The sequence below is a fragment of the Phyllopteryx taeniolatus genome, chromosome 12 (assembly GCF_024500385.1).
Source record: "Phyllopteryx taeniolatus isolate TA_2022b chromosome 12, UOR_Ptae_1.2, whole genome shotgun sequence".
In the NCBI taxonomy this organism is placed as follows: Eukaryota; Metazoa; Chordata; class Actinopteri; order Syngnathiformes; family Syngnathidae; genus Phyllopteryx; species Phyllopteryx taeniolatus.
This window is the reverse complement of record NC_084513.1, coordinates 20,269,956-20,293,551: the sequence shown is the minus strand read 5'-3', so window position 1 is coordinate 20,293,551 and position 23,596 is coordinate 20,269,956. Positions and strand designations below refer to the sequence as shown.

The 23,596-nt window shown below is 41.6% G+C and overlaps 1 protein-coding gene across 1 annotated transcript in view; it reads left to right on the top strand.

The window, feature by feature from the left end:
* Nucleotides 1–20,981, top strand: part of col4a1 (collagen, type IV, alpha 1) — a 34,075-nt gene extending 13,094 nt beyond the window's left edge. Inside the window, exons 2-52 of the mRNA XM_061792053.1 lie at nt 2,461–2,514; nt 4,210–4,299; nt 4,408–4,452; nt 4,534–4,578; nt 4,661–4,723; nt 5,086–5,118; nt 5,216–5,242; nt 5,353–5,427; nt 5,499–5,561; nt 5,646–5,681; nt 5,796–5,834; nt 6,928–7,017; nt 7,120–7,155; nt 7,265–7,324; nt 7,495–7,530; nt 7,916–7,960; nt 8,061–8,093; nt 8,431–8,491; nt 8,574–8,609; nt 8,699–8,845; nt 8,958–9,041; nt 9,136–9,219; nt 9,996–10,066; nt 10,135–10,326; nt 10,403–10,571; nt 10,708–10,800; nt 10,955–11,059; nt 11,185–11,282; nt 11,450–11,600; nt 11,696–11,809; nt 11,923–12,090; nt 12,230–12,319; nt 12,939–13,091; nt 13,208–13,306; nt 13,395–13,484; nt 13,580–13,719; nt 14,355–14,481; nt 14,568–14,648; nt 14,781–14,879; nt 15,039–15,089; nt 15,180–15,365; nt 15,463–15,596; nt 15,709–15,781; nt 15,868–15,939; nt 16,115–16,243; nt 16,450–16,548; nt 16,618–16,830; nt 16,910–17,087; nt 17,179–17,293; nt 18,437–18,609; nt 19,094–20,981. Of these exons, the coding sequence (XP_061648037.1) occupies nt 2,461–2,514; nt 4,210–4,299; nt 4,408–4,452; nt 4,534–4,578; nt 4,661–4,723; nt 5,086–5,118; nt 5,216–5,242; nt 5,353–5,427; nt 5,499–5,561; nt 5,646–5,681; nt 5,796–5,834; nt 6,928–7,017; nt 7,120–7,155; nt 7,265–7,324; nt 7,495–7,530; nt 7,916–7,960; nt 8,061–8,093; nt 8,431–8,491; nt 8,574–8,609; nt 8,699–8,845; nt 8,958–9,041; nt 9,136–9,219; nt 9,996–10,066; nt 10,135–10,326; nt 10,403–10,571; nt 10,708–10,800; nt 10,955–11,059; nt 11,185–11,282; nt 11,450–11,600; nt 11,696–11,809; nt 11,923–12,090; nt 12,230–12,319; nt 12,939–13,091; nt 13,208–13,306; nt 13,395–13,484; nt 13,580–13,719; nt 14,355–14,481; nt 14,568–14,648; nt 14,781–14,879; nt 15,039–15,089; nt 15,180–15,365; nt 15,463–15,596; nt 15,709–15,781; nt 15,868–15,939; nt 16,115–16,243; nt 16,450–16,548; nt 16,618–16,830; nt 16,910–17,087; nt 17,179–17,293; nt 18,437–18,609; nt 19,094–19,175 (4,827 nt within the window). The 3' untranslated portion in view covers nt 19,176–20,981. The remainder of the gene's footprint in view (nt 1–2,460; nt 2,515–4,209; nt 4,300–4,407; nt 4,453–4,533; nt 4,579–4,660; nt 4,724–5,085; nt 5,119–5,215; nt 5,243–5,352; nt 5,428–5,498; nt 5,562–5,645; nt 5,682–5,795; nt 5,835–6,927; nt 7,018–7,119; nt 7,156–7,264; nt 7,325–7,494; nt 7,531–7,915; nt 7,961–8,060; nt 8,094–8,430; nt 8,492–8,573; nt 8,610–8,698; nt 8,846–8,957; nt 9,042–9,135; nt 9,220–9,995; nt 10,067–10,134; nt 10,327–10,402; nt 10,572–10,707; nt 10,801–10,954; nt 11,060–11,184; nt 11,283–11,449; nt 11,601–11,695; nt 11,810–11,922; nt 12,091–12,229; nt 12,320–12,938; nt 13,092–13,207; nt 13,307–13,394; nt 13,485–13,579; nt 13,720–14,354; nt 14,482–14,567; nt 14,649–14,780; nt 14,880–15,038; nt 15,090–15,179; nt 15,366–15,462; nt 15,597–15,708; nt 15,782–15,867; nt 15,940–16,114; nt 16,244–16,449; nt 16,549–16,617; nt 16,831–16,909; nt 17,088–17,178; nt 17,294–18,436; nt 18,610–19,093) is intronic.
* Nucleotides 20,982–23,596: the final 2,615 nt, after the last annotated feature.

Sequence of the window (23,596 nt, the reverse complement as noted above, 5' to 3'; positions counted from 1 at the left end):
GCGAGACTGCAGACAAGCACTCAATGACTCAAAGTACACAAAGTGACGCCTTCCGTCCACTCTGTTCTGTGGATCATATAGACATTTTCTGATAAGTCTTACAAGTGTTGGTTCTTTATATCTTGGGCTTTGTTAAAAAGTCCCCCCCCCCCCCCCCCCCCCCAATTTATCAATACTCCAGTATACCAAAAAGAAGCAACCGTTTCCGTGTACCTCCCCTCTACATGCTGATATTTTAAGTCGAGCCCCAAAAATGACTGTAAACACTCAGTGGACCCTTCATTAGGTATCAGAACTATGGCCCGACCGAAATGGGTTTTCTGAGGCCGATGTCAATTCTGATACTCCGATATCCGATTAATCAGCCGATTTATTAAAAAAAAAAATATATATATATATAATTGATAAAATAACTTCTTTTTGGTACGTCAGCACTTTCAACAATACAGAAATTAATTACAGGTGGAACATCTGATTGTTTTACTATATTTTGTCCTTTAGTATTTGTTTAACTTTACAACAGAGGGGAAAAAAAATCGGCCATTTTTTTTTTCCCCCATTTTTGTTGATTTTTAAAACATATTTTGTTTCAATAACCCCGTCTGTGACTTCTGTTGTAATTCATTAAAAGTGTAAAAGAAAAAAAAAAATACCTGCCGATTTTTGCCGCTTTAAAAAGGGCCAATATAAAATACTGTTTCTATGCACAGTATATGATATCATTATAAAAAAGCATTTATTTAAATTTTAATGTGCTGATGATAGATAGGCACTCATGTTCTCTCATGCAAAAAAAAAAAAAAAAAAAGTTAATTTAACACCGGGAGCGGTGATTGCCGCTAGCTCCAATTTTATTTTCCTAATGAAGCACACGTGTGGTTCATTTTCAGTACATTATCCGCACTTTTTTTTTAAATCACGCTAATGTGCTGCGAAGCAGGTGTTTGGGAAAGCGGTGCGATACAGTGAAAGGTGTTTAAGAGGCCCCGAATTCGGCGGGGGAATGACGCACCTCGGCGGACCGCACGCGCTAAGACGTGGGACCCGGCTGGGTGTGAATCCCGAGATGCTCATACAGCGTGAGAACCACATATTGCTTCACTCATCACCGGGCCTGTCGCGGCGTCTGCTGTCGTCCACTGAGGCTCGCACGTAGAAAAGTGGAAGCCAGCGAGGCATTCTTGGCTTTTTCAGTGCGGGAAAGTCCTCAGTGACATCGACTTGGCCTAAGCATGTGCGGTTAGGGTGTCAAATTAGGGTGTCAAGCCTGGAAAAGAGTTAAAAAAACAAGCTAAAGGGTTGCACATTATGGTTTCAAGGTCGGGTTTAAAGGCAAGGGTTATGATTTCAATTTGGGTTTCAAGCCCGGAATACAGTTTCCAGTCAGGTTTAGGGTTTTAAAGCTTGGGTTTTACACATGTGTTCTAAGTAGGGTTTCAAACCAGGATTAAGGTTCTAAAAGACGGGTTAAAGGGATTCGAGTCTGGTTTAGCGGTTTTAACGTCTTGGGATTTCAAATTAGGATTCCAAGCAAGCGTTGAGGTTTCAAATTAGGATGTCAAACTGGGGTTAGGGTTTAAAAAAAAAAGTATTAGGGTTTCAAGACCAGGTTAGGGTTTCAAATTAGGGATTCCAGTTCGAGTTTGAAGTTATGTCTTGAAGTTAGTCTTTCAAATTGGGGTTACGGTTTGAAGCAGGCCAAACTTTGGACACTTGTCTTGAAGATGATCGCATCCAAAGAGGGAAGACAGCCAATCAAGCTCAGTCTCAGACAGGAAGTGAGGTTGAAAACGACAAATCAGCATGTCGGTTTCACGTCGATGCTGTTTATTTGTTGCCGCCGTGCGAACGAGCGACATGTTTGTTTTCGTTTGTTTTGTTTTTGCGGTCTTCTCCTCAAGACTCGCCGAGCGCGTCCAACACCAGCGCCGCAAACCTCTTGACGGTGTTTTGGTTGGTCGCCCGGCACGTGAGTCCACAAACAGCTGCACGGTGCGGGGGGCGGGGGCGGGGGGGGGGGGGGATTGGATGAGACGCTCGTTCTCAGGGCTCAAACTCCGGAGGCCTCCCGAGGAGAGGAAGATGGGGGAGATGGGGCGAGGGGACCAGCTGTGTTCAAGTCCCGCCTGACGTAGTCAAGTACAAATGCGACCGATTTATTATCATAAATCACATCATATTTACACCAATGTTTAAAATGTCAAACCTTTTAGCACCCTAACTGGGCTGGTCTTTGACTTCCTTTTTACACCCACCACACACTTTATTAGGTACACCTGCACACTCCATTCATCCATCCGTTTATTTTGCATTATTTCTTCAGAATATTATTTTGTATCGGCTCTAATCCGTGCATGCGTTCCTAACGTTATGGTCAGTTTTCTTAAGACACTGGATGACATTTAAAAAAACAACAACAAAACTTTATTAACCTTTCTTCTGGCTGGTGTCCTCCCCCAGGGCTGTGGAGCATCATGCGGAAAATGTGACTGCAGTGGTGTGCAGGGAGTCAAGGTAAGAACTCTTATCCTCACGTTGGCCGAGTTCGCTGCAATTTCACGCGTTCTTCTGCTCCGTTGGGCCTCGTGGTCTTGTGTGCTGATATGAAGCACTCGCACTGTACAGTTTGGAAGGAAGTAGCGCCCTGTTCACTCATCGGGAACAAGAAGTGAATGAGTTCCAGCTACCAAGCAGTAATGAGATCTATCAAAACGTATGCCCTTACAAAGATAGTAATATTATTATTTTTGAATAGACTATTGATATATTCATAAAACAAATATTTGTAAATTTTTTTGTGTCTCAAACTATTTTTAAATGAAAATAAAAAATGACCAGTATTTAATGCAGTTTATTTATTTATTTATTTTTAGGCTACCATTATTACCTTTTTTTTTTAAAATATATATATATAACAGTATTCCCCTTGCCCCAGACTTTGTATAGATGCATGATTTCGTGTTTATGACAAAACAGTGACTCTCCAAGTGTGGTGCTAAGCACCACTAATGGTACGTGGGCTCCCTCTGGTGGTAGGCGACCGAATCACCACCCAAGTACAGTTCGGTTGTGTTTTACACACATTACGCACACTACATTTGCATCACATTTTCAAGAACTGTTTGTTTTTAAATGTATTTTATTATTTGTTAGTCTTTGTTCAATACTTATTTAACTACTTCAAGCTGTGCATAATTTTACAGTACAATAAGAGAAAACATACATATTTTTTGTTTAGTTTTTGATGACCACCTGGACCTCTAATGCACTACTGAATCTGAATGTTAGTCGTGATGGTGTTACTTGGCCTAAAAAGTTTGAAAAGCACTGTGATAAAATATTGTCCAATACTATTTGTTTAAAGTACCATTTTCAATGCAACTTCTGCTTTTTGGGTGCGTTTTGAAAATGCTTGACAGTCTCAACAACAGGCGAAATTCCGAAAGGTGTTCAAAGGTCAAACACATTTGCGCAAATCTCCCCTGAGCGTCCCATCGGTGTCCAATGTTGCGCAACAAACAGTTGCCATGACAACTCCCAGGACTACGAACACAACATGTGAACACAACGGACGCAAAGCAGGTGCTAAGTGTTCTGGGAGATGATTTTGCTCCAAGTGTGAGTATGTTTTCACGACGTACAGTACAGCCAAGTTTTTGTTTTGTTTGTTTGTTTTTTTTTCTCTCCAATCGCGACAAGAGCATAAATTGAATCTTTGTGCAAGGTCTCCACCTCGTGGCAGCTGGGGGAAATACATCAGAACAATTTGGTGTGCAGTATTTTTTCCCTAAAAGGTTGAACGTCCATGCAAAATGTGTTCTTGTAGTTCATCGATAAAACATTGTTGAAAGCATTAATAATTTATAAGCAATCATTTTTTTTATTATTATTGTTGTTACTTCACAGTTTTTAGCTGACACTCAAAACGCAGTTAGTGATTATTTTTATATTGCCATATGTTCTGATCTTCTATCTAAATTTCCAGTTTCTTTCATATTATTTATTTTTATTTGTAATATTAGTTTATATTTTTGACTGTAGATTATTATCCAAATTGCTTAAAAACATGAATTTGCCCATTGTGAGACAAATAAAAGCTGAATCTATTCTATTCGGGACAGCATCGTTGTGAAAAGCTCTTGATTTAAACCATAGCTATCGATTGCTCGACGGACTGATTGATTTGTGTACCATTTGTGACTTTTTCAGGGTGAGCGTGGACTCCCCGGTCTTCAAGGTAACATGGGATTCCCAGGAATGCAAGGACATGAGGGACCGCCCGGGCCAATCGGGCCCAAGGTCTGCACCTTCGCTCATATCTTCCCGATGAAAAAAAAGATTGTCTTTCCGACACGATGATGTCATTATTATGACTTTATTTCTTTGTGCGTATTATTTGTCGTTCAGGGAGATTCAGGGCAGTTTGGCGCTCCTGGAATTAAAGGAGTCCGGGTAAGCATCTTGGGAGAAAAGGAAGCGTATTGTGATGCAATGGAAAATGTCAATGTTGTTGTTGTTGTTTTCCACTTGCAGGGTCCTCCTGGTCTTCCAGGTTTCCCAGGAAATCCAGGACTACCTGTAAGCACCAGTCTGTTTTTGCCCTTGTTTTTTTTTTTTCCCCTACAGGAATAGGTCACTCATTTTTGAATTTTTTTTAAAGGGAATCAATGGAAACGATGGTCCACCCGGTGCGCCAGGTATCCCAGGATGCAATGGGACCAAAGTAAGATATTTGTACTATCGATGAACTAGCACAGCCTTGACTTTTTCTAATCTACATTTACAAGTTGCTGTTGACTCTTGTGTGTTTGCAGATGATTAGTACAGTGGTGATTTCATAAACCACATTTCCCAAATGCATCAATAAAAAGATAGATAAAGCAGTATGCAATAGCATTTTTCCAATGCTTCGGCAATAGAAATTGAGCAATGTCTTGTTTGGTATGCCACATTTGGTTTCCCACAGTTGTCTGTTTGAAGATTGAATACCACGTGACTCCATCATTGGTCCACTTGGTTTGAAAGTGAAACTTAGTTAACGATCCATCCCTCGCAGCCCCATCTGACAATGTGTGTGTGTTTTAGGGAGAACCTGGTTTTGGTCTTCAAGGACCTCCTGTAAGCACTCACAATGACCCGCTCGCATTATGACATGTTCTGAAAAGTCATCTCAAAAATGAAAATGATGGACCTTGTGTGTTTCCTCATGTTTCAGGGCAACCCAGGTCTTCCTGGAATTAAGGTCTGCTAGAATCCTATGAACCTTTTTCTACTAATACGTCAAACACCGGCTCGTCTGCAACATTTGGATGAAATCATTTCTACAATAGCAACATCTGGACTCTTTTGCAGGGCGATCCGGGCGGTGCGATTGGCATTATCCCCCTCAAAGGAGACAGAGGCTTTCCGGGCACACCTGGACTTCCTGTGTGTATTTTGTGTGTGTATGTGTGAACATCGGAATCAGGAAGTTTTTAATCACACGTTGTGTTTCTCAGGGAGGCAGCGGACCACCCGGGCCCCTTGGTCCTCCAGGACCTCGAGGCTACATCGGACCCAAAGTGAGTTGTCCCAACGGAAACATTTTGAAAGCCATTAAATCCACGCAAGTGAACATTTAAGACCGTTATTGTTGCGTTTGACAGGGTGATGCCGGCCCACCCGGCCCCCCTGGAGAAAAGGTACAACCCAGCATAGAAAAACAGATTAAGCATGATTTTCTATGATTAGTTATTTGAGCTACAGTATATTGATTGATTGCATTTTTTTATTTTTTTTTAATAACCCTCTGACAGGATGACAAGCTGTCCTTTGAGAGTGAGAAAGGAGATAAAGTGAGAATTTCATCATTTCTTACCGCTTCACAATTGTTGCTGTGATCACCTGCATGTTGTCTCGTTGTCATAGATGTATTCATGTCAAAATATGTCTTTCTTACACGTGCTTTATTTGAACCCATCACACATGTAGGACGCGCATAAAAATATTTCATCCTATTAAATGTATACAAATAAAGACTAAAAATCTCCTTTGATTGTCATTGAAATTATTATTTCTAATGATAATCATCATCAGCATCATCATATTTTAATCATATGTTTAAAATATATTCATCTAATATTGTCTTTTAATTAATATGGTTCAATAGATGCATTTATAGCACCTTCATCAAATAATGATTTGTATAAATCACGGTGTCAAACTGGTGGCCCGGGGGCCAGATCCGGCCCGCCACATGATTGTATGTGGCCCGCGAAAGCAAATCAAAATTGCTCATTGTGTTCTGGTGTAATACCATTGGGCTATTTGCAAGCATTTTTTGTTGTTGTTACCAATCGCCCTTTGAAAAGAAATGTAATCGTTGAAAAACATGTTTTTATAGGCTTCTGATTTCAAAACTGGCTATTCATCAATGTGTTGTTGGTATAAATGATTGAAGAAAATACAATCAAATGTAATAATATCATTTAAGAAAATACCACTAATATACAATTCTTTATCATAATATTTATTCTCTTTTCATTATGTTCACTACTGATTCACTACTGATTGCTTTACGCTTTTGTAGCACACGCAACCAAAGGTACATTTAATATTTAAACTGCAAAAATCTTCATTTACAAAAAAAACCTGTATTATTTCTTGTTTTTTTTTTTTAAATCATGATCAATATGTTTTCGTTAAATAACAATTACAATTTTGAATTTATTTCAACGTTCTCATTATTTTCTGTAATTTTCTTTTTCTGATTGGCTGGCTGAAATAAATCATTCTAATGATTTATAGTGACTTTAAGGTGCAAAAATAATAGAAGAAAAAAAAAAGAGAAACATTTCTCAGTAGGTTTCAGGGAAGTTTTCAGTACCACTACAATAATAAACTAAGGTGTACCTAATGAAGTGTCCGGCGGTGGTTGTTTCTGTTCAGGGCGAGCGAGGCTTCCGAGGGCCGCCCGGCCCTCCTGGACCCCCTTCACCGGGTGTGGAAGGCCCTGGCACAGAGTTTATAGGACCGCCGGTGCTTACTCACTCAAGTCTCTGAAAATTCAGCATTTGTTGCATGTGCTTTTCTTGTTACATATTCTGCATTCTTACTGCGTAAATGTTTCTGTCTCCGCAGGGAAACAGGGGATATACAGGGGAAAAAGGAGAGAAAGTTAGTTATTCTTCTTCTCAAATATTTGGAAGTCACTTCATGTACTTAATCACCATATATTGTCGCAATCAAACACAATAATCCATTGTAAATGTGATTTGCTCTGCAGGGCTTTTGCAATATATCTATGAACGGAGTGAAGGGTGACCCGGGTCCTCCGGGACCACTAGTAAGTTTCTGAAAAACTAAGAAATCTTCTTGTACACCAATTGCATGATCACTTTGAAGTAGCATTTAAAGGCATAATTATCGTTTTTGGTTTTTTTAAAGCTCTTTTGCCTCACTTTGAATTCTAATCAGTGTGACTGTTTTTTTTTTTTTTTTTTTGCTTCATATTAGGGCAAACCTGGCAAGGAAGGCGATGAAGGGCGAAAGGTAAAAAAAAAAAAAAAAAAAAACAAGATTGGTATTTCATGTTTTTTTTTCTTTCATTTGACTCCATAATGCAAATTATTGGGGACCTCGATGGCAAATATGTGCCATCGAATGTGGACAGAGTATGATGTCAATGTTTGATGGCCATTTTGATGATTCGGTGCCGTATTCCAATTATCGCTGCACCGCAGCTTTCTCCACTATTTCCGTATAAGTAAAAAAAATACAATCTATGCTGCACTTCAAGAGTGAGCGTTTTGCAGACAAATTAAATGATGAAGTGCTAGATAATAAAACTATCAACATTGTTTCTTTATTATTATTTGCATTTATATTATGATGACCCCACCCCCCAAAAATCATAATTTCTCATTCTGTCCCACAGGGAGAAAAGGGCTTCCCTGGAAATTCTGGATACCCTGGACTACAGGTAAACAATGCAACTTGTATTTACTCATCATGTATTTAAACCTTTTGTTTAAAAATTTGATTATAATCTTTTTTTAATGTATTTATTTTTTTGTTTCCAGGGTGAAAAAGGAGAAAGAGGGCCTCCTGGATATGTATGTAATACGTTTTATTTTTTGATCAAAAAATTAATATAATTGTAGCATTTTTTTCCCCCTAAACATCTTTGCTTGTATTGATATTTATTACAGTAATTATTTTTTTCATTGCCATCATTTCCTTTTTTCAGTGATTGGCTTTTTTTATTTATTTTTTTTAGTCCAAAAATAAAAATAATAATAATAATAATATTGACAAGTCACCTGATAAAAGTTACATACTTAACAGAACTATACTCAAGTTAGAGCGCCTTTAGGAGGCTAATAGGGTCAAATACATGAAATAAGTGCTTTGTAATTGTAATTTGTGAAGTCTTCCCATTGTGGTTTATAGGTAAGTGGTGACCCTGGTCCTCCTGGTCCCCGTGGTCTCCCTGGGTTGCAAGGAGAAAAAGGTAAAATAATGCCAAAGAAACAAATTAACAACAGTATATTAGCTCCCTTGACTTTTGTCCTCATCCTTTGTTGTCTCTAAAGGTTTTCATGGACCTCCGGGAGAAGCAGGGCCCCCAGGTAAAACGATGATGTGTTTTCTTATGGAAACACACACACACACACAGGTGTGTAACACACACACACACACACTGTCTCTTGGGCTTCAGGACGCTATCTTGAAGGCCCTCGTGGAGAGACTGGCCAGAAGGGAGATGAGGGTCAGAAAGGAGACAGGGGTGTTGAAGGAGAGTCTTTATTTGGACCCCCAGGCCAACCGGGCCCAGAAGGACCCCCTGGACTTCCAGGGCTACCTGGTATGCTTTGGCTTTAGACAGTACTCTCACTGCAGGCTGATTTCTATGAAAAATGTTCAACTGTAGCCATTTCAATCTCATCATATAATGGATTTTGTGTGTGTGCCCATAGTTGACCCTAATGAGTGCACCAATGCAAAAGGAGCCCCTGGCCCATCCGGGCCACCGGGACTTCAAGGAGAATTGGGACAGAAAGGTTTGAACGATCAAATTCCATATTTCCATTCACGGGTTCTATGATATACAGTATTTAATGTACTATGGTATTTTCCTTGTGCGAATCCAAACAGGTGACAAAGGAGACACTTGCATCCTATGTGAAGGGTTCGGACCCGCTGGATTGCCTGGCCCCCAGGGCCTTAAAGGGGAGCGGGGTGAGTATAAGTCCGTTCATCGAAAAAGGTCAACGGCAATGTAACGGTTCACACAGCTGAATATTGTACCGCTAGTGTGGGATCGGATCCCATTTAGAGACTGCAGGTGTGAATAGGAGGGTGAATGCCTGTGTGTCTCGATACTGCGAAGTTCTCTGCACCCCTGAACAAGATAAGTAGGAGAACATGGATTGATGGATGCATGGATGTTATAGAACTTCTACTACTGGGGTCTTGGATCAAAATGTACAGCATGCATTGTGATTCAGCTAAAATGTTAGCCAGAGCTAGTATTTGTGTCTGCGTCACCATAATAAATAAAACTAAAATGAATGCAATTGTATTCCGACAATATTTGTAAAGACCACACAAGCTATGCAGGTTAAAATAAGACCACCGTAGATGCAGGGGGGCGGGGGGCTATTAAATGTCATACAATATAATCCAACAATAGGTCTAGGTTTCTATAGAAAGACCTCTAGATCTGCATCCAAAATGTGGTCTCTGAGCTATTATATATACAATTATATATATATATATATATATATATCCCTCGTTTATCGAAGGGGTTACGTACTGTGTGCTGCTTGTGACAATTGTCGCTTATTGCTCTGTAAGCAATCAGCTTATGATAGACTGGCAACCAGTCCAAGGTCAGTCTGCCTTTTACCCTAAATCTTTCCATAAATGTGAACAGGATCTTGAGCACAGAGACTTGACCACAAGCATTCTCCTTTTCATGTACCTCCACTCAAGTATCCCTTATTTGTCTTCAGGACCTCCTGGTCCAGTGGGAAGCAAAGGCGATAAAGGTCATTCTGGACCATCAGGAACTCCTGGAAGACCTGTAGGTAACATCGACAACATAAGTACTGTACATATTTCCTAGGTTCTTATAAATCAACCTGTATTTAGGGCATCGGTGGCATTCCTGGTTTGATTGGAGCACCTGGTGCAGTTGGAGAGCCAGGAGACATATTCATTGCTCCTGGTCTGAAAGGAGACAAAGGCTTCCCTGGTCCTAGTGGTTCACCTGGACAACCAGGTCTAGATGGACTCCCAGGGAGTGATGGCCTACCAGGTGTTCCTGGTTACAAAGGAGAACCTGTAAGTATTGTGTCATTGGAATAGTTTTAGTAGGTCATATCGAAGTCTTCATTCACTTTGACAACCCTGCTTTCAGGGCAAAGTGCGCATCAAGGGTGACCGTGGATCAGTTGGGGACCCTGGTCTTACCGGCACCCCTGGGGAGAGGGGTTCCCCAGGTCTTCCAGGCTATGGGCGACCTGGTGTGCCTGGAGACAAGGGGAGTCAGGGGAGGTCTGGCATCCCCGGATCACCTGGAGCACCTGGTAAGACATCAACTCTACTGTAACAATCATGCAGAAAGACCATAATTAAACCCTTTTAAATAGCCTTTACAAATGGGCCCAGGGTTCTTATGCACATGCATCCATGAATTCCCTTTCTCTACTTTACATTTACTAGGTGCAAAAGGTGAGCCAGGTCAAGGTGTGAGCACCCCTGGACCACAAGGTGCACCTGGACCACGAGGAGAACCTGGCAGAGATGGCCCTCAAGGTGAAAAATAACCTTCATTCCCCAATTCTTCACCCTTTACCAATCCAATGGAGTTTATTTGGGAATTGTTGAAATAATGGACTTACGTTAAAAAAAAAAAAAAAAAAGTGAAAAAGAATCCATCCATTTGACCAGATCATTTTGTTGCTTGCAGGTCCAACAGGTTCCCAAGGGGACTCAGGAATACACGGTTTTCCTGGACAGAAAGGTGATCAAGGACCACCAGGGATTGGATTTCCAGGCCCAACTGGTGCAAAAGGTACTTAAACTGGTGTAAAACATTTTTAATACATATTCATACCAAAGACGTCCAATGGATACTGATAGAACCATAAAGATGACAAGAAAATACAAACAGAAGAGAGATTTTATTCATATTCCTAGGAATCAGTGGAATTCCAGGAGCTCCGGGATTGCCAGGAGAGACAGGGAGACCTGGACAGGATGGTATTTCTGGACAACCTGGTCCACAGGGACACAAAGTATGTATTTCTTTGGTACCCTAAGATAAATGACTGATAAGTGGAATGATATTCTTTAAAAGCAGGACACTCATGTATCCAGGTTCTAACTTTTTAACATAGTATTTTGGAAGCGTTTATGTGTCTTAACATCACTGTCAAAATAGCATCTTTACTGTATGTGACAGGGTGAACCGGGAATGGGGCTCCCAGGTCAAAAAGGTTCACAGGGTCCTCCAGGAATTATTGGCTTCCCTGGAGACAAAGGTAACACTGGATTACCTGGTATTCCTGGGCGAGGGGGCCTGACAGGACCACCAGGACATCAGGGAGTAAAAGGTAAAGCTGGACTTTTACAAGAGTAAATGTATTCAGTCAATGCCATCAAGTTGAAAGACCAAAATAAAAAAATATATGTTTTTATTTGGTCTCAGGTACCATTGGACCCCCTGGACCTGCTGGAGTTATAGGATTACCAGGTGCTCCAGGAAAGGGTTTACCAGGGGCCCCAGGACCACAAGGACAACCTGGAGACCCCGGTCCATTTGGTAAGTACAAGCCATGCCAGTCTTTTTACACAGTTGGTTGCAATGGGTTAATTGTAATCAGATAACTAAGTTGTATTTACCTTTTTTGTTTTATCTTCTGCATTTCTTTGTAGGTAGGGTAGGTGATAAAGGAGAGAGTGGCTATCCAGGCCCCCCCGGCATTGGCATGCCAGGGCCTCAAGGAGAAAAAGGACTCACTGGGTTCCCTGGAGCCCCTGGTGTAAAAGGACTGCCAGGACCATCAGGCTTGCCGGGAAGAGATGGACTGATAGGAAAACAAGGTGAGAACAATTGTATAGCACGGGTTCCATTTGTTTGTCAGTACACCCATCGGTGTCACCACTGATACCAATTTGTACCGGAAATTTCAAGAACTCTTTTTTTTAGACATAGTGATTTCACTCTGTCTTTGTTGGCTAGGTACAAAAGGTGAAATGGGGGTCATAGGGACTCCGGGATTGCCAGGATTTCCTGGACCACCCGGTTTATCTGGAAGTCATGGCTTGAGAGGTAACAAATCAACTCATAAGATGAATTCTACTTTTCATCAGCATGTCAGTCTTTGACTGGGTGGGCTATCACTGTGATTACCTGTCAAAATGCTTGGCTTTTTGGGTGTATAGTTCAGTCGGTTAGCTTTATCAGAAATGAGATTAGTAGCTGTGAAGCCATTCTTTGAGGTGCCTGTTTGGATTAATCTCCGGGAGAGGTGACATTCTTGTGTGAAGCAGAATTATGATGTCAAAATACATCACGCATTGGTTTTTTGGTCAGTGTACATCCACAATCCAGGTTGCTAATGCTTCTGTGGAAAATCATGTCAGAAGTGGGTTGGTTAGCTGCCTATCTAGTTTTATCAAAATCCATAAACCTGGGTTTAGGTTCCTACTCTTCGTTCCCAAAGACATTTGAAACAAAATAAAGGGGGGGGGGGGGGGGGGGGGGGGGGGGGAACTTAAATGCAGTGGCGGGCAGTGGATTTCGGACGTGGGCCTTTGCACTGCAACATAAATTAATAAAATTTTATGTAAATTGTAAAAGAAAGTCTGTCTTTTGATAAGGGTTAAACCAGCAGAGAAGGCTCTGAAGGCCCTCACTGTACATCTCTGGTTAAATGTATCGTTCTCAGGTGATCCTGGTCTTCCTGGTTCGCGAGGACAAGCCGGAGAGTCTGGACTTAAAGGAGAGAGGGGAGAGACAGGGCTACAGGGACCTGCGGGGAACATGAGTAAAGTTGACATGGAGCACATGAAAGGGGACAAGGGAGACCTTGGAGATCAAGGTGTGCATCTATGAAACACCAAAGTCGATTCAAGTGTCACACTTACACACAGATCACAACAAATGCAAGTGATGTACAGTACACTTTAATAACATTGTACATGTCTGTCTAACTAGGAAACCCTGGAATAACAGGACAAAAAGGCTTTCGCGGACTACCTGGAGACCCTGGAATGCCAGGAAAAAATGGAGAACCTGGTTTAGCCGGACAGCCAGGTGAATTGCGTAATCAAATTAAAAAACTTCCAATGTAAAAAACACCAAAGGAAGAACGATTAAGTTGTGTTTGATCAATGTGTCTCAGGTCAGAAAGGTGACACTGGCGTTCATGGAGAACCAGGCAGTATGGGACCACCAGGGCAAAAGGGGAGTGCAGGCGAGATGGGAATACCAGGTAAGGTGAAATGCAAATGTGGATTGTGTACATATGAATAGCTGTGATAAATTCATGAATGGAAAAGTATAGTTTTTCTTACCTATTGCGTGCAGGTCCAGTTGGTCCAAAGGGTCTTAAAGGAGGTGTAGGTACACCAGGCCATCCTGGTTTCAGAGGAGCAGATGGAGAGAAAGGAGAACAAGGAACACCTGGTGAACCAGGTATTGGTCTCCCAGGATTTCCAGGAGAACAGGTAATCCTCTGGCTTTATTATTATCATTATTATTATTATTTTATGTTTAGCATCTTTTCCTAAATGACTGGATCTTGACTAGAAAACGTGGACTCAAGCTTATTAAAAAAAGAGTCTTGCTCTAATATAGATATATACGTATTAAATGCTGTTAACAACCCAATAAAAACTGTTCCAGGACAGGTTTTGAGCCTATGTTTGGGAAAGGCTGATAACAGTATGTACGCTGGGTTCAAAGGCCGGACTGCTTATAGTACCCTTACCTGTAGAGTACTCCTGACATTCACCTGATAGCAGTGCCCTCTGTTGCATTTGCGAGAAATAAAATACAAAAATCATCTATCCATCCATTATCTGAGCCGCTTATCCTCACAAGGGCCGCGGGAGCACTGGAGCCTATCTCAGCTATCATCTGGCAGGAGGCGGGGTACACCCTGAAATGGTTGCCAGCCAATCATAGGGCACATATAAACAAACAACCATTCGTACTCACATTCACACCTATGGGCAATATAGAGTCCTCAATTAACCAGTTAAGCATTTATAGATACCACCAGCCTCTTGCTTTTTTTTGTCAGTAGTGTACGTGTTTTTAACACTATCATTACTTTGTTTTGGTTTTTTTTCCCCCCTAGGGACAACCCGGCCAATCAGGACTCCCAGGACCGCGAGGAGAGAAGGGTCTGAAGGGTCAATTTGGAATGCCTGGCATGCCAGGACTGCAGGGAGCTAAGGGAGACAAAGGAATATTTGGCACTCCAGGTCAGACTTCATTCTGTGTTGTCGCACCCATCAACAACATCCAGAATTATCATGACGCATGATATGTGACTATATAATTCATGTAGGCCAGCCCGGTATACCTGGTGAGAAGGGTGTCCCAGGGCTGCCAGGGTCTGCAGGAGAGCCTGGTCAAGATGGCCAGCTAGGTAAGGAGCAGGTTTATTTCAAACTACAAACAAAAACCTGCAATTGCTTATCATATAGATTTACTGGTGCTGTGTTGATTCTGTTTTTTTAGTTTAGTGTAACAAATCCAGTATGAATTTGTTCTCTACCAGGTGAGAGTGGTTTGTCAGGACCTCCTGGTCCACCTGGAGAGAAAGGAGAAGCTGGTGTTGATGGCATCCCGGGATCCTCAGGAGAGCGAGGAGACCCTGGTCGGTACCACACAATGATTTTCAACATTTTACGTTACATTTTACATTTATCTTTTTTTGCATGCTTTCATCAGGACACTACAGAACCAGTCCAAAAAAGATTCCAATCCTAAACATGTAGGAATGCATTGTGATTATTAAGTAAACTTTGCTCTGCAGGTTTACCCGGTCTTAGTATTCCAGGACCCACGGGGGAGCTAGGTAGCAAAGGTGAGAGTTGCCTCCATCACTAATTCAAAATTCCGCTAATTTTGAATGAGAGTAAATGTGAAGATATCTCCTGTGTGTCTCGATATCCAGGTGACAAAGGTAGTCCTGGCTTCCCAGGCACCCCAGGCTATCCCGGTGTGCCTGGTATCAAAGGAGACAAGGGACTTTTCGGCTTTCAGGGGCGCCAAGGTGAGCCAGGAGAAATTGGGCTCCCAGGAATCTCTCTCGAGGGCCCGAAAGGAAATCAGGGTGAAAATGGACAACCTGGAGAACCAGGTATGCCACAACTTACGGTTGTATAAGGAGGGTTTCTGACCAGGCAGGTAATATTGTACCAGAAATAAAAACAGTATCTCAAATCATTATATAACAGGAATCATTGGCGCACCAGGACCTTCTGGTGTGCCAGGCCGAGATGGACAGAAGGGGGATAAAGGAGACCATGGTCTCCCCGGTTTCCAGGGAGAGTCAGGGCAAAAGGGTGACACTGGAACACCTGGATTTCCTGTACGTAACAATGCCTTTGACAGATATGCAGTGAAGAGGATGCAATTTTAATTTTTACTAGTTACTTAAGTTGAAGAAAGTTCTTAAATATGCACATATTTGTGTTATAAAGGGGCCAGCTGGTCTTTCAGGTGTTCATGGTCCCAAAGGAGAGAGCGGACTTCAGGGGGTGCCCGGTTTCCCAGGTGGATAAAAATGGATCTCGCTCTTATCTGTGAAAGACAACATGTGCTAAAGCTATTCTTCTGTTGTTGTTATTGTCGGTATCCAGGTACAAAAGGTAATCAAGGCGATTTTGGATTCAAAGGAGAACTTGGAGACAGAGGATTTGAAGGAGAAAAAGGTAAGCGGAAAGAGCATGACGTTGAGTCCATTGTCAATTCCGCTCTCCTCTGGATCACAGGGAAGCTATCTTATATAGTATCCAAACTGGCGAGAGACACCCTCAACACATCACCCACCAGTTATAGGGCTTGATGGATCTACGTAAACCAAAACAATATTCTAATGTATTTCAGGGAATGTTGGCCCCCCTGGTCCCCCTGGTCCACACACCTTCATCAAAGGAGACATTGGTCAACCGGGTATCACAGGCTTACCAGGACCGCAGGGGCCAGCTGGGTTCCCAGGACAGAAAGGACAGCAAGGTAAAACTGAATAATTCATTGATTGTTAAGAATGCAGTTGATTGTGCAGCGTTAATTGCTTACTGTATTGATCTTGTCGTGAAGCAACTGGGGTAATATGTATTCGAGATATTGCATTCCAATGATCATCCATAGTTATTATGGTCTTACAGGTCCTCCCCAACTGCTTTAATAAGTTTTAACACAATTTTTATTGATTTGTCCAGGTCTGACAGGTCTTCCAGGGCCAAAAGGGGAAGATGGCCTCCCTGGATATCACGGGCAGGCAGGATCCAAAGGCAACTCTGGTCTGCCTGGGCCTCAAGGTTAGAAGTCTACATGATTCGTGTGTAAAGATGCTTAAAGAAACAACCATTAACAAAACATGTCCTTAGGACCCAGAGGGTATCCTGGCCCACCAGGACCTGATGGTGCTACTGGCCCAGTGGGACCACCTGGCCCCTCCTCCATGGATCACGGTTTCCTGGTGACTCGGCACAGCCAAACAGTGGAGGTTCCAGTTTGTCCTGAGGGCACCTCGCCCATATATGATGGCTACTCGTTGCTCTACGTGCAAGGCAATGAACGCTCTCACGGGCAAGATCTCGGTGAGAATCTTACACAAAAAGATGGAAGTCATGTGAAGAAGTAGCTTTGTAAGGAAGGTTTTATGCCTTGGGTCTCCAGGTACGGCAGGGAGCTGTCTAAGAAAGTTTAGCCCGATGCCCTTCTTGTTCTGCAACATCAACAACGTCTGCAACTTCGCCTCCCGTAATGACTACTCGTACTGGCTCACCTCGCCAGAGCCCATGCCCATGAGCATGGCGCCAATTACCGGCCAAAGCATTAAACCCTTCATCAGCAGGTGAGACTTTAATGTGTCCATCAAGTTCTTCTGTGCTATAATCACGCTTGTTCCCATATCGGAACACTCTCATGCGCTCATTTGTTTACAGGTGTGCAGTATGTGAAGCTCCAGCCATGGTGATTGCGGTTCACAGTCAGACCATTATGATCCCTGCGTGTCCTTACGGTTGGGACTCTCTGTGGATCGGCTACTCCTTTGTCATGGTGAGACGCAACACTATATATTTGTTGGATTTTGTTGTGGCGGCACGGTGAATGAGTGGTTAGCACGTCTGCCTCACAGTTCTGAGGTTCTGGGTTCAAAACATGTTCTCCATGTACTGTAGTTTTTCTCCTAGTACAAAATGTAAGATTTATTGACAACTCTGATTTGCCCATAGGTGTGAATGTGTGATTGGGTTGTATGGCTGGCAACCAGTCCAGGATGTATCCCTCTTCTCTTCCAAGGTTACCTGAGTTAGGTTCTAGTCCACCCGCGACCCCAACGAGGATAAGTGGTATAAAACAAATTAATGCATGGATAGATTTTATTGTAATAGTTTTGCGAGTCAAGCAGTATTATTCTGTTGGGAATGTGAAAGAACATGCAGTTTCAGATTTCGGTTTTGCCTATGAAGAGTATATATGTTAGCGGTGTAAACAACATGAAAACCAGAGCGATGTCTCTGCGTGAAAATCAAGCACTTGGAAAACTGAAAAAAGATGGAAAATCAATTAGAACCACAGGTGCGAAGTAACAAAGTACAAGTACTTTACAAAGTACTGTACTTAAGTAGATTTTTCAGATATCTGTACTTGAGTATTTTTCCGGCGACTTTTTATTTTTACTCGTTACTTTTAAACACGAATATCTGTACTTTCTACTCCTTACATTTTAAAAATGAGGTCGTCACTTTTAAAACCTTATCAAAAGTTAGCGAGGACGCAACATAAAAAGAAGAATGCTGAAAAACATAACAAGGGTGCCTGCACATTGCGCGATGTACAGTTGCGCACACGTCATACAATCACAACACGGGAACTCCGAATTGGGAATAACCTGTCATAAATAAGAACATTTGTTGGGCTCTTTTTTCAAAAGTGCCTACAATGAATGAACTACGTTAGTTTTGTAGAAAGCTAGCTTGTCGAAGTCTGGCTCACTGGGCAGTAAATTACGTCACGTTTGAGCAGTAATTCCAACACATTTGTTTGGCCACCGCACAACAAAACCAGAAATGTTATGCCAACCCATCCTTGTATTGTCAAACACAAACAAGAACTACGGTGGCCCTTAAAGGTCCAAACAATACAGGCTACCCATGATATTGCTCATACTCTGCATACTGCATGTGTGTGGTTGTTTAGCACACCAGTGCCGGTGCTGAGGGCTCGGGCCAGGCTCTGGCATCTCCCGGTTCCTGCTTGGAGGAGTTCCGAAGCGCTCCGTTCATCGAGTGCCACGGTCGCGGAACCTGCAACTATTACGCCAACTCCTACAGCTTCTGGCTTGCGACGATCGAAGACAGCGAGATGTTTACGTAAGTCTGGTGAACTTCACACACGTGCCGTTTTAGAGAACAACCGGCGATATTCTATCGCGATATTTTATGATAATGGTATTATGAAACAATAATGACAGTATCATGATATTTTGTCAACCATAATACAATGACGATAAATTATTATTGTCATGATTATATAAACTGTATCACAATATTTTGTCAACCATAGCGATAACAACACAATATCGTGCCAATAATTGCTCATTGATACAATATATTAAAAGAAAAGCATTGACAATCCCTCATGATATGACTGTAAATGAAAAAGTTATCGTTGTCGTATTGTGATACTATCATTATCATTGCAAAAACATTGTGATAATATTGTATCGTGTTTCCAAACGCAATCGATACTGCACCATTAGGAATGACAGGACGTTATATGACCATATCGATTTCGTTGTATGATTTTATTTTTTTCTCGAATTGTATGAAAGTTTTCTTCTCTCTTCATTTCTAGGAAACCCGTCCCAACGACACTAAAAGCGGGAAATCTGCGAACGCACATAAGCCGCTGTCAGGTGTGCATGAAGAGGACATAAACCCCCCCCCCCCTGCCTGACTTGCGATCCTGTTCACTTGGCTTTAAAACTTCCTAATGTCGGAGGATGGTGCTATTTCCCTGCATGTGTGAGGGCGGAGGGAGTGAGTTTGAACTTTAGCAAACCAGAACAAAATTCAAAGACCAAGTGCCTCTCGCTCCATGCAGAACATTTCTACTAACAAAGAACGGCGCCCAGTTTACCACTGCACTGAGTACATGCCCGCTGAACCGGTAAACTAGTGTTCATTTTGAATGGGTCGCTGTTGTAAGCCAGGTGCTATTGCATCTTTACTTATCTGCCGTATTCCATTTGCTCCTTGAAAGATAACGCTACATGTTTATAATATAGAGCCACACTACGTTTTTAAACTTGTTTGCACACACTGATATTAAGGATGGGACTTGCCACTGACTCCGCAATCATTTGCTAACGCACGACACGCAGATTTATAGCAATTATCCTGTTGTAAATATAATGCATTCCTAGTTCAACATACTCCTCAGGTTATTATTGAGTCTACTCTGTGTTTTATTAAATCCCTTTTTATTTATGAGACTATGTTGGACTCGAGTGTATGCAAGGTCCAATGGACCCAAAGACATTTTGCGCCTTAATAACAGCACTGTAGTAGAAATGGCGGATTAGAATGTGTGTGTTTGGCGGAACACTTCTCTGTTGTAACAATGCTTCTCATCAATAATTATATATATATATATATATATATATATATAGATATATATATATATAGCTACACAGTTAGAAAAGCTTTACAGAATACCATTTGATGTTAAGTAGCATTGTTGCAACAAATGAAAATCTACCACAAACAAATGTTATTGTTTGTGTTGTCGCTGTTGTTGATGCTTAAACAAAGTCGTTAAACGTAATAGAAATAACCCAACTTTACTGCGTTTTTTTTTTTTTTTTTTTTTTGGCCTTACTCTTCTCCCCATTCAGTGAGTCCAATCTTTGATCTGCCAAAAATGCACGTGTATATCCAGTATACAGCATATATTTTACTTTCACATAACATGCACTTGCTACTCTTATTGTGAACTACTTTTTGTTGTTGTTGATTGGCTACAAAGTGCATCTTTCACACACATTTTGTTGAAACATAAAGCAATACGGAGGGATCTTTTTATACAGTTAATGCTAAAATTACTGGTACCTGACAAGATATTATTTAAAGTGATTTTTTTTTAAATTGGTTAGAAATGACAAAAGTGGCAAAAAATTCTGAAGCACTGGGGTAAGACAGTTTAATTACAAAAATATGCCGAATATATCCATTTCGATAAAAAGTACCATGTCAAAAATGAGTCATACGCTTTCTCAAAGTATATTCATTTTAAAAAATTGTATTGATTAGAATGTGCTAGACGAAGTAGAGGTTACTAGGATTCTTCAGAACGTAACGTAAAACATCATCGCTGTGTACAGAAAAAAAAGAAATCTCTGGTTTTTGACACTTTTTTGGGTGATATTTCCAAACGGACAATACCCACTCAAAAAACACAAATCCACTTTAAGTGAAAATATTGCCAAAGTATGAATCATGTAGGGCTCAGCTGTCAGGTTTAATGTGATAATTATTACTACAACGTCAGCCAATCCAACGCAATGAAGACTATGAAGGTTTTGTACAGAAAAATAAAAGATATAAACCCAATTATCAACTGACCACAACATGCATTTGTTACTCAAACAGAGTGGAAAATGACAAGTGTCAGTGATTAACATTACAGTTTTTCATATTTTCCAAATTTGTGTAACTCATGCAATAAAGTCATTCGTAGAAGATTATTTGTCTGTTTCTGCAACTGCAGCAGTTTGTACATGATGTTGCAGTACCTCCTTCGGCCACATGGGAGTGCCAGCATAATTTGCACTGGTGATTTGTGTTCTTCCAAGTCCAGTGACTGGCTTGAGTTTTGGTTGGAGTATTTTATTTGAATTTGGTCCTTCCAGACAGCAGAAGCGGATCACAAAAAGTTATGCAGTCTAATTGAAGAGCACGATAAGAAGACGAAGCAGCCACCAGCTCAGCTACCACTTCTGCCGGGACGCGGGCCAACAAACCCGTTCACCTCCTTCCTCGACGAAAACAAAAACAGATCGATGGGCACCCCTCTGCCCTCCTCCCCCTACTTTCATTCGAGCTCTCATCTTTCATCTATTACCGGAATGCAATCCCTTGTTTCCGCTCTTGTCACAAACAAAGGCCTTGACCTCGCCTGTCTATCATCATAAACATGTCCGGCAAATATTTGACCTGGCACTGGCCCCGGTGGTCACCCGGGTGGGGGGTGGTTGAGTTCTGGGGGTCAAACAGGGAACAATGGTAATGATGTTGATCTTCCCCAGCACTCCTTATGGCTCTTGCTTTGTGTACCGTGGCCATCAAAAATGACGTGTACGAGGAATTGGCCCGTTAATGAACATAAATAGATTTGTTTTCCACTTTTGTTAAAGACATTTGTCCACTATAGCCCCCTGCTTCAAAACACAAATGGTTTACTACAGATGTCCTATGTCATACACACATACTGACTTTTAACATCTCAATGGAATGGAAAAGATGTCTTTCGTAGTACCAAGACGGACCAGTGGGAGGCAGTACGGTGCCACCTGGCATCCAGACTGATGGAAATACAAAGACGAAGAAGGAAAGGTCAGAGGCGGGCGTACATTTGGTACGTGGGCCTCCAGTAGGGGCTTTCCTGACTTAATCTACTGCTTCATTTTGTTTTCACCGGGGATGCTTCTTCTTAAATGCGTCCTCGTGAAAGTCAGCTGTAGCAAGTTTTGCTCTGACGAACCAAAGGACTGAAAAAATGATCAGAGAGATCATCGAGTTCCAGCGCACTGGCCCTGTCAGCATGAATTTGAAATCTCATTGGTTCATTTAAAATTGGTTTTAAAAAGTAATTTCAAAAGTAGTTTCACAGATATTAAGGACTGACAGCAGATGCTACCATAGCATGCAATCAAAAACACGACCCTGTATGACTTTTATTTTTATTTTTTATTTTTTTTGCAGTTTAAGTTCCAGTTGAACAATTCTTCCCACCCCAGAATGCAATAGTGCAAATCCCTTCCGTCATCTTCTGCAAACCAGGAAGGGCCCCACTAACATACGAATGTACAAACAAAGAAAAATATAGTCCTCCACAACTTTTGTCATATTTTGTGTCATAATGGAACTTTACTAAAATAGTATGATCCTGTCAGGACCAGGAAGTAGCCTTTTATCTAACAAATGGACAGACGAATAAACTTTCTGTTTTGACTGTTTGACAATCCACCCCAGATCCTTAACTGTAAAGATCCATTTGCCCTAATCTCCATGTTTGATGCCGTTTTGGTTTTGTTGTAAGAATAAAAAGCATGTTTTTTTTGTTTTTGTTTTTTTAAATCACCCTGTATCCTGCATGTTGTACATCTCATTATACGGCGAAATGATTCTATCAACCTTGAATCAATATGCTGCCATTAACTTTCAGACTGGCTGTTATCTCACTCGCTGAACGTAAACACAAGAGTGCAGTGGCCTAAATAGCTTAAGCTTCTGAAGGGTTAGGCCTGTAAATAACTGGCGTTTGCATGCAAACACCCAGTGTCACTGCCATGCGGTCGGGGGTCAGCACTTAGCCCCGCCGCCGGGGGGGGGTGTTTGCAATTCAAAACCTTAACATCTTTAAGTGTTTTAATCCTATTGGCTGTCCACTAATGCCACTAAATGGAGAGTAACAATTACCCGCAGCGCGAAAGGTTTCGTGGCAGTTAATATTATTACAATAATCTGTTCATAATCTCACTTGGAGGGAGAGCAAAGTAAGTGATCCACCGCTGAAAAGTAATTCAATCATCTGCCATGATGAGACTAACTTTTTTGTTTGGTGTCAAATGTCAAGTTGTAACGAACAGTTCAGTTAAGGACACCACTGTGAAGTTAAATTTAAAAATATAGAATATTTGTCTGTACTCCGGCTGCCAATTTGGTGGAAATCCCGCAACCTCACACGGAATGTTTTTCAGCCTGCGTCAGGTGGTTCGCGTGACCTCGACCTTTCTCTTGAGTGGATCAGCCAGGCTGCAACCTCTGCTAGATCCCCTTTGACCTGAGCCCTGCCAAATAAAGATTAGCTGGCCGCATGCATGGAGTGCGACAACACTGAGCGCAGCGCGAGACGTACAGTACACCGCAAACCTCTTAAATACCCTTGCACGCAATTTCAGATGATTTAATGGGTCTTTCTGCAAGCTGGAATTAAGAACATTTGACTAATATTGCTATGTCATAACTCTGTTATTACTATGTTATAACTCTATTATTACACTTTTTATTTTATGAACAAATCATTAAGGAAGAATTTCAGTCTGCTGACTTCAACAGGGGGTGTGTAGTCTTTTTG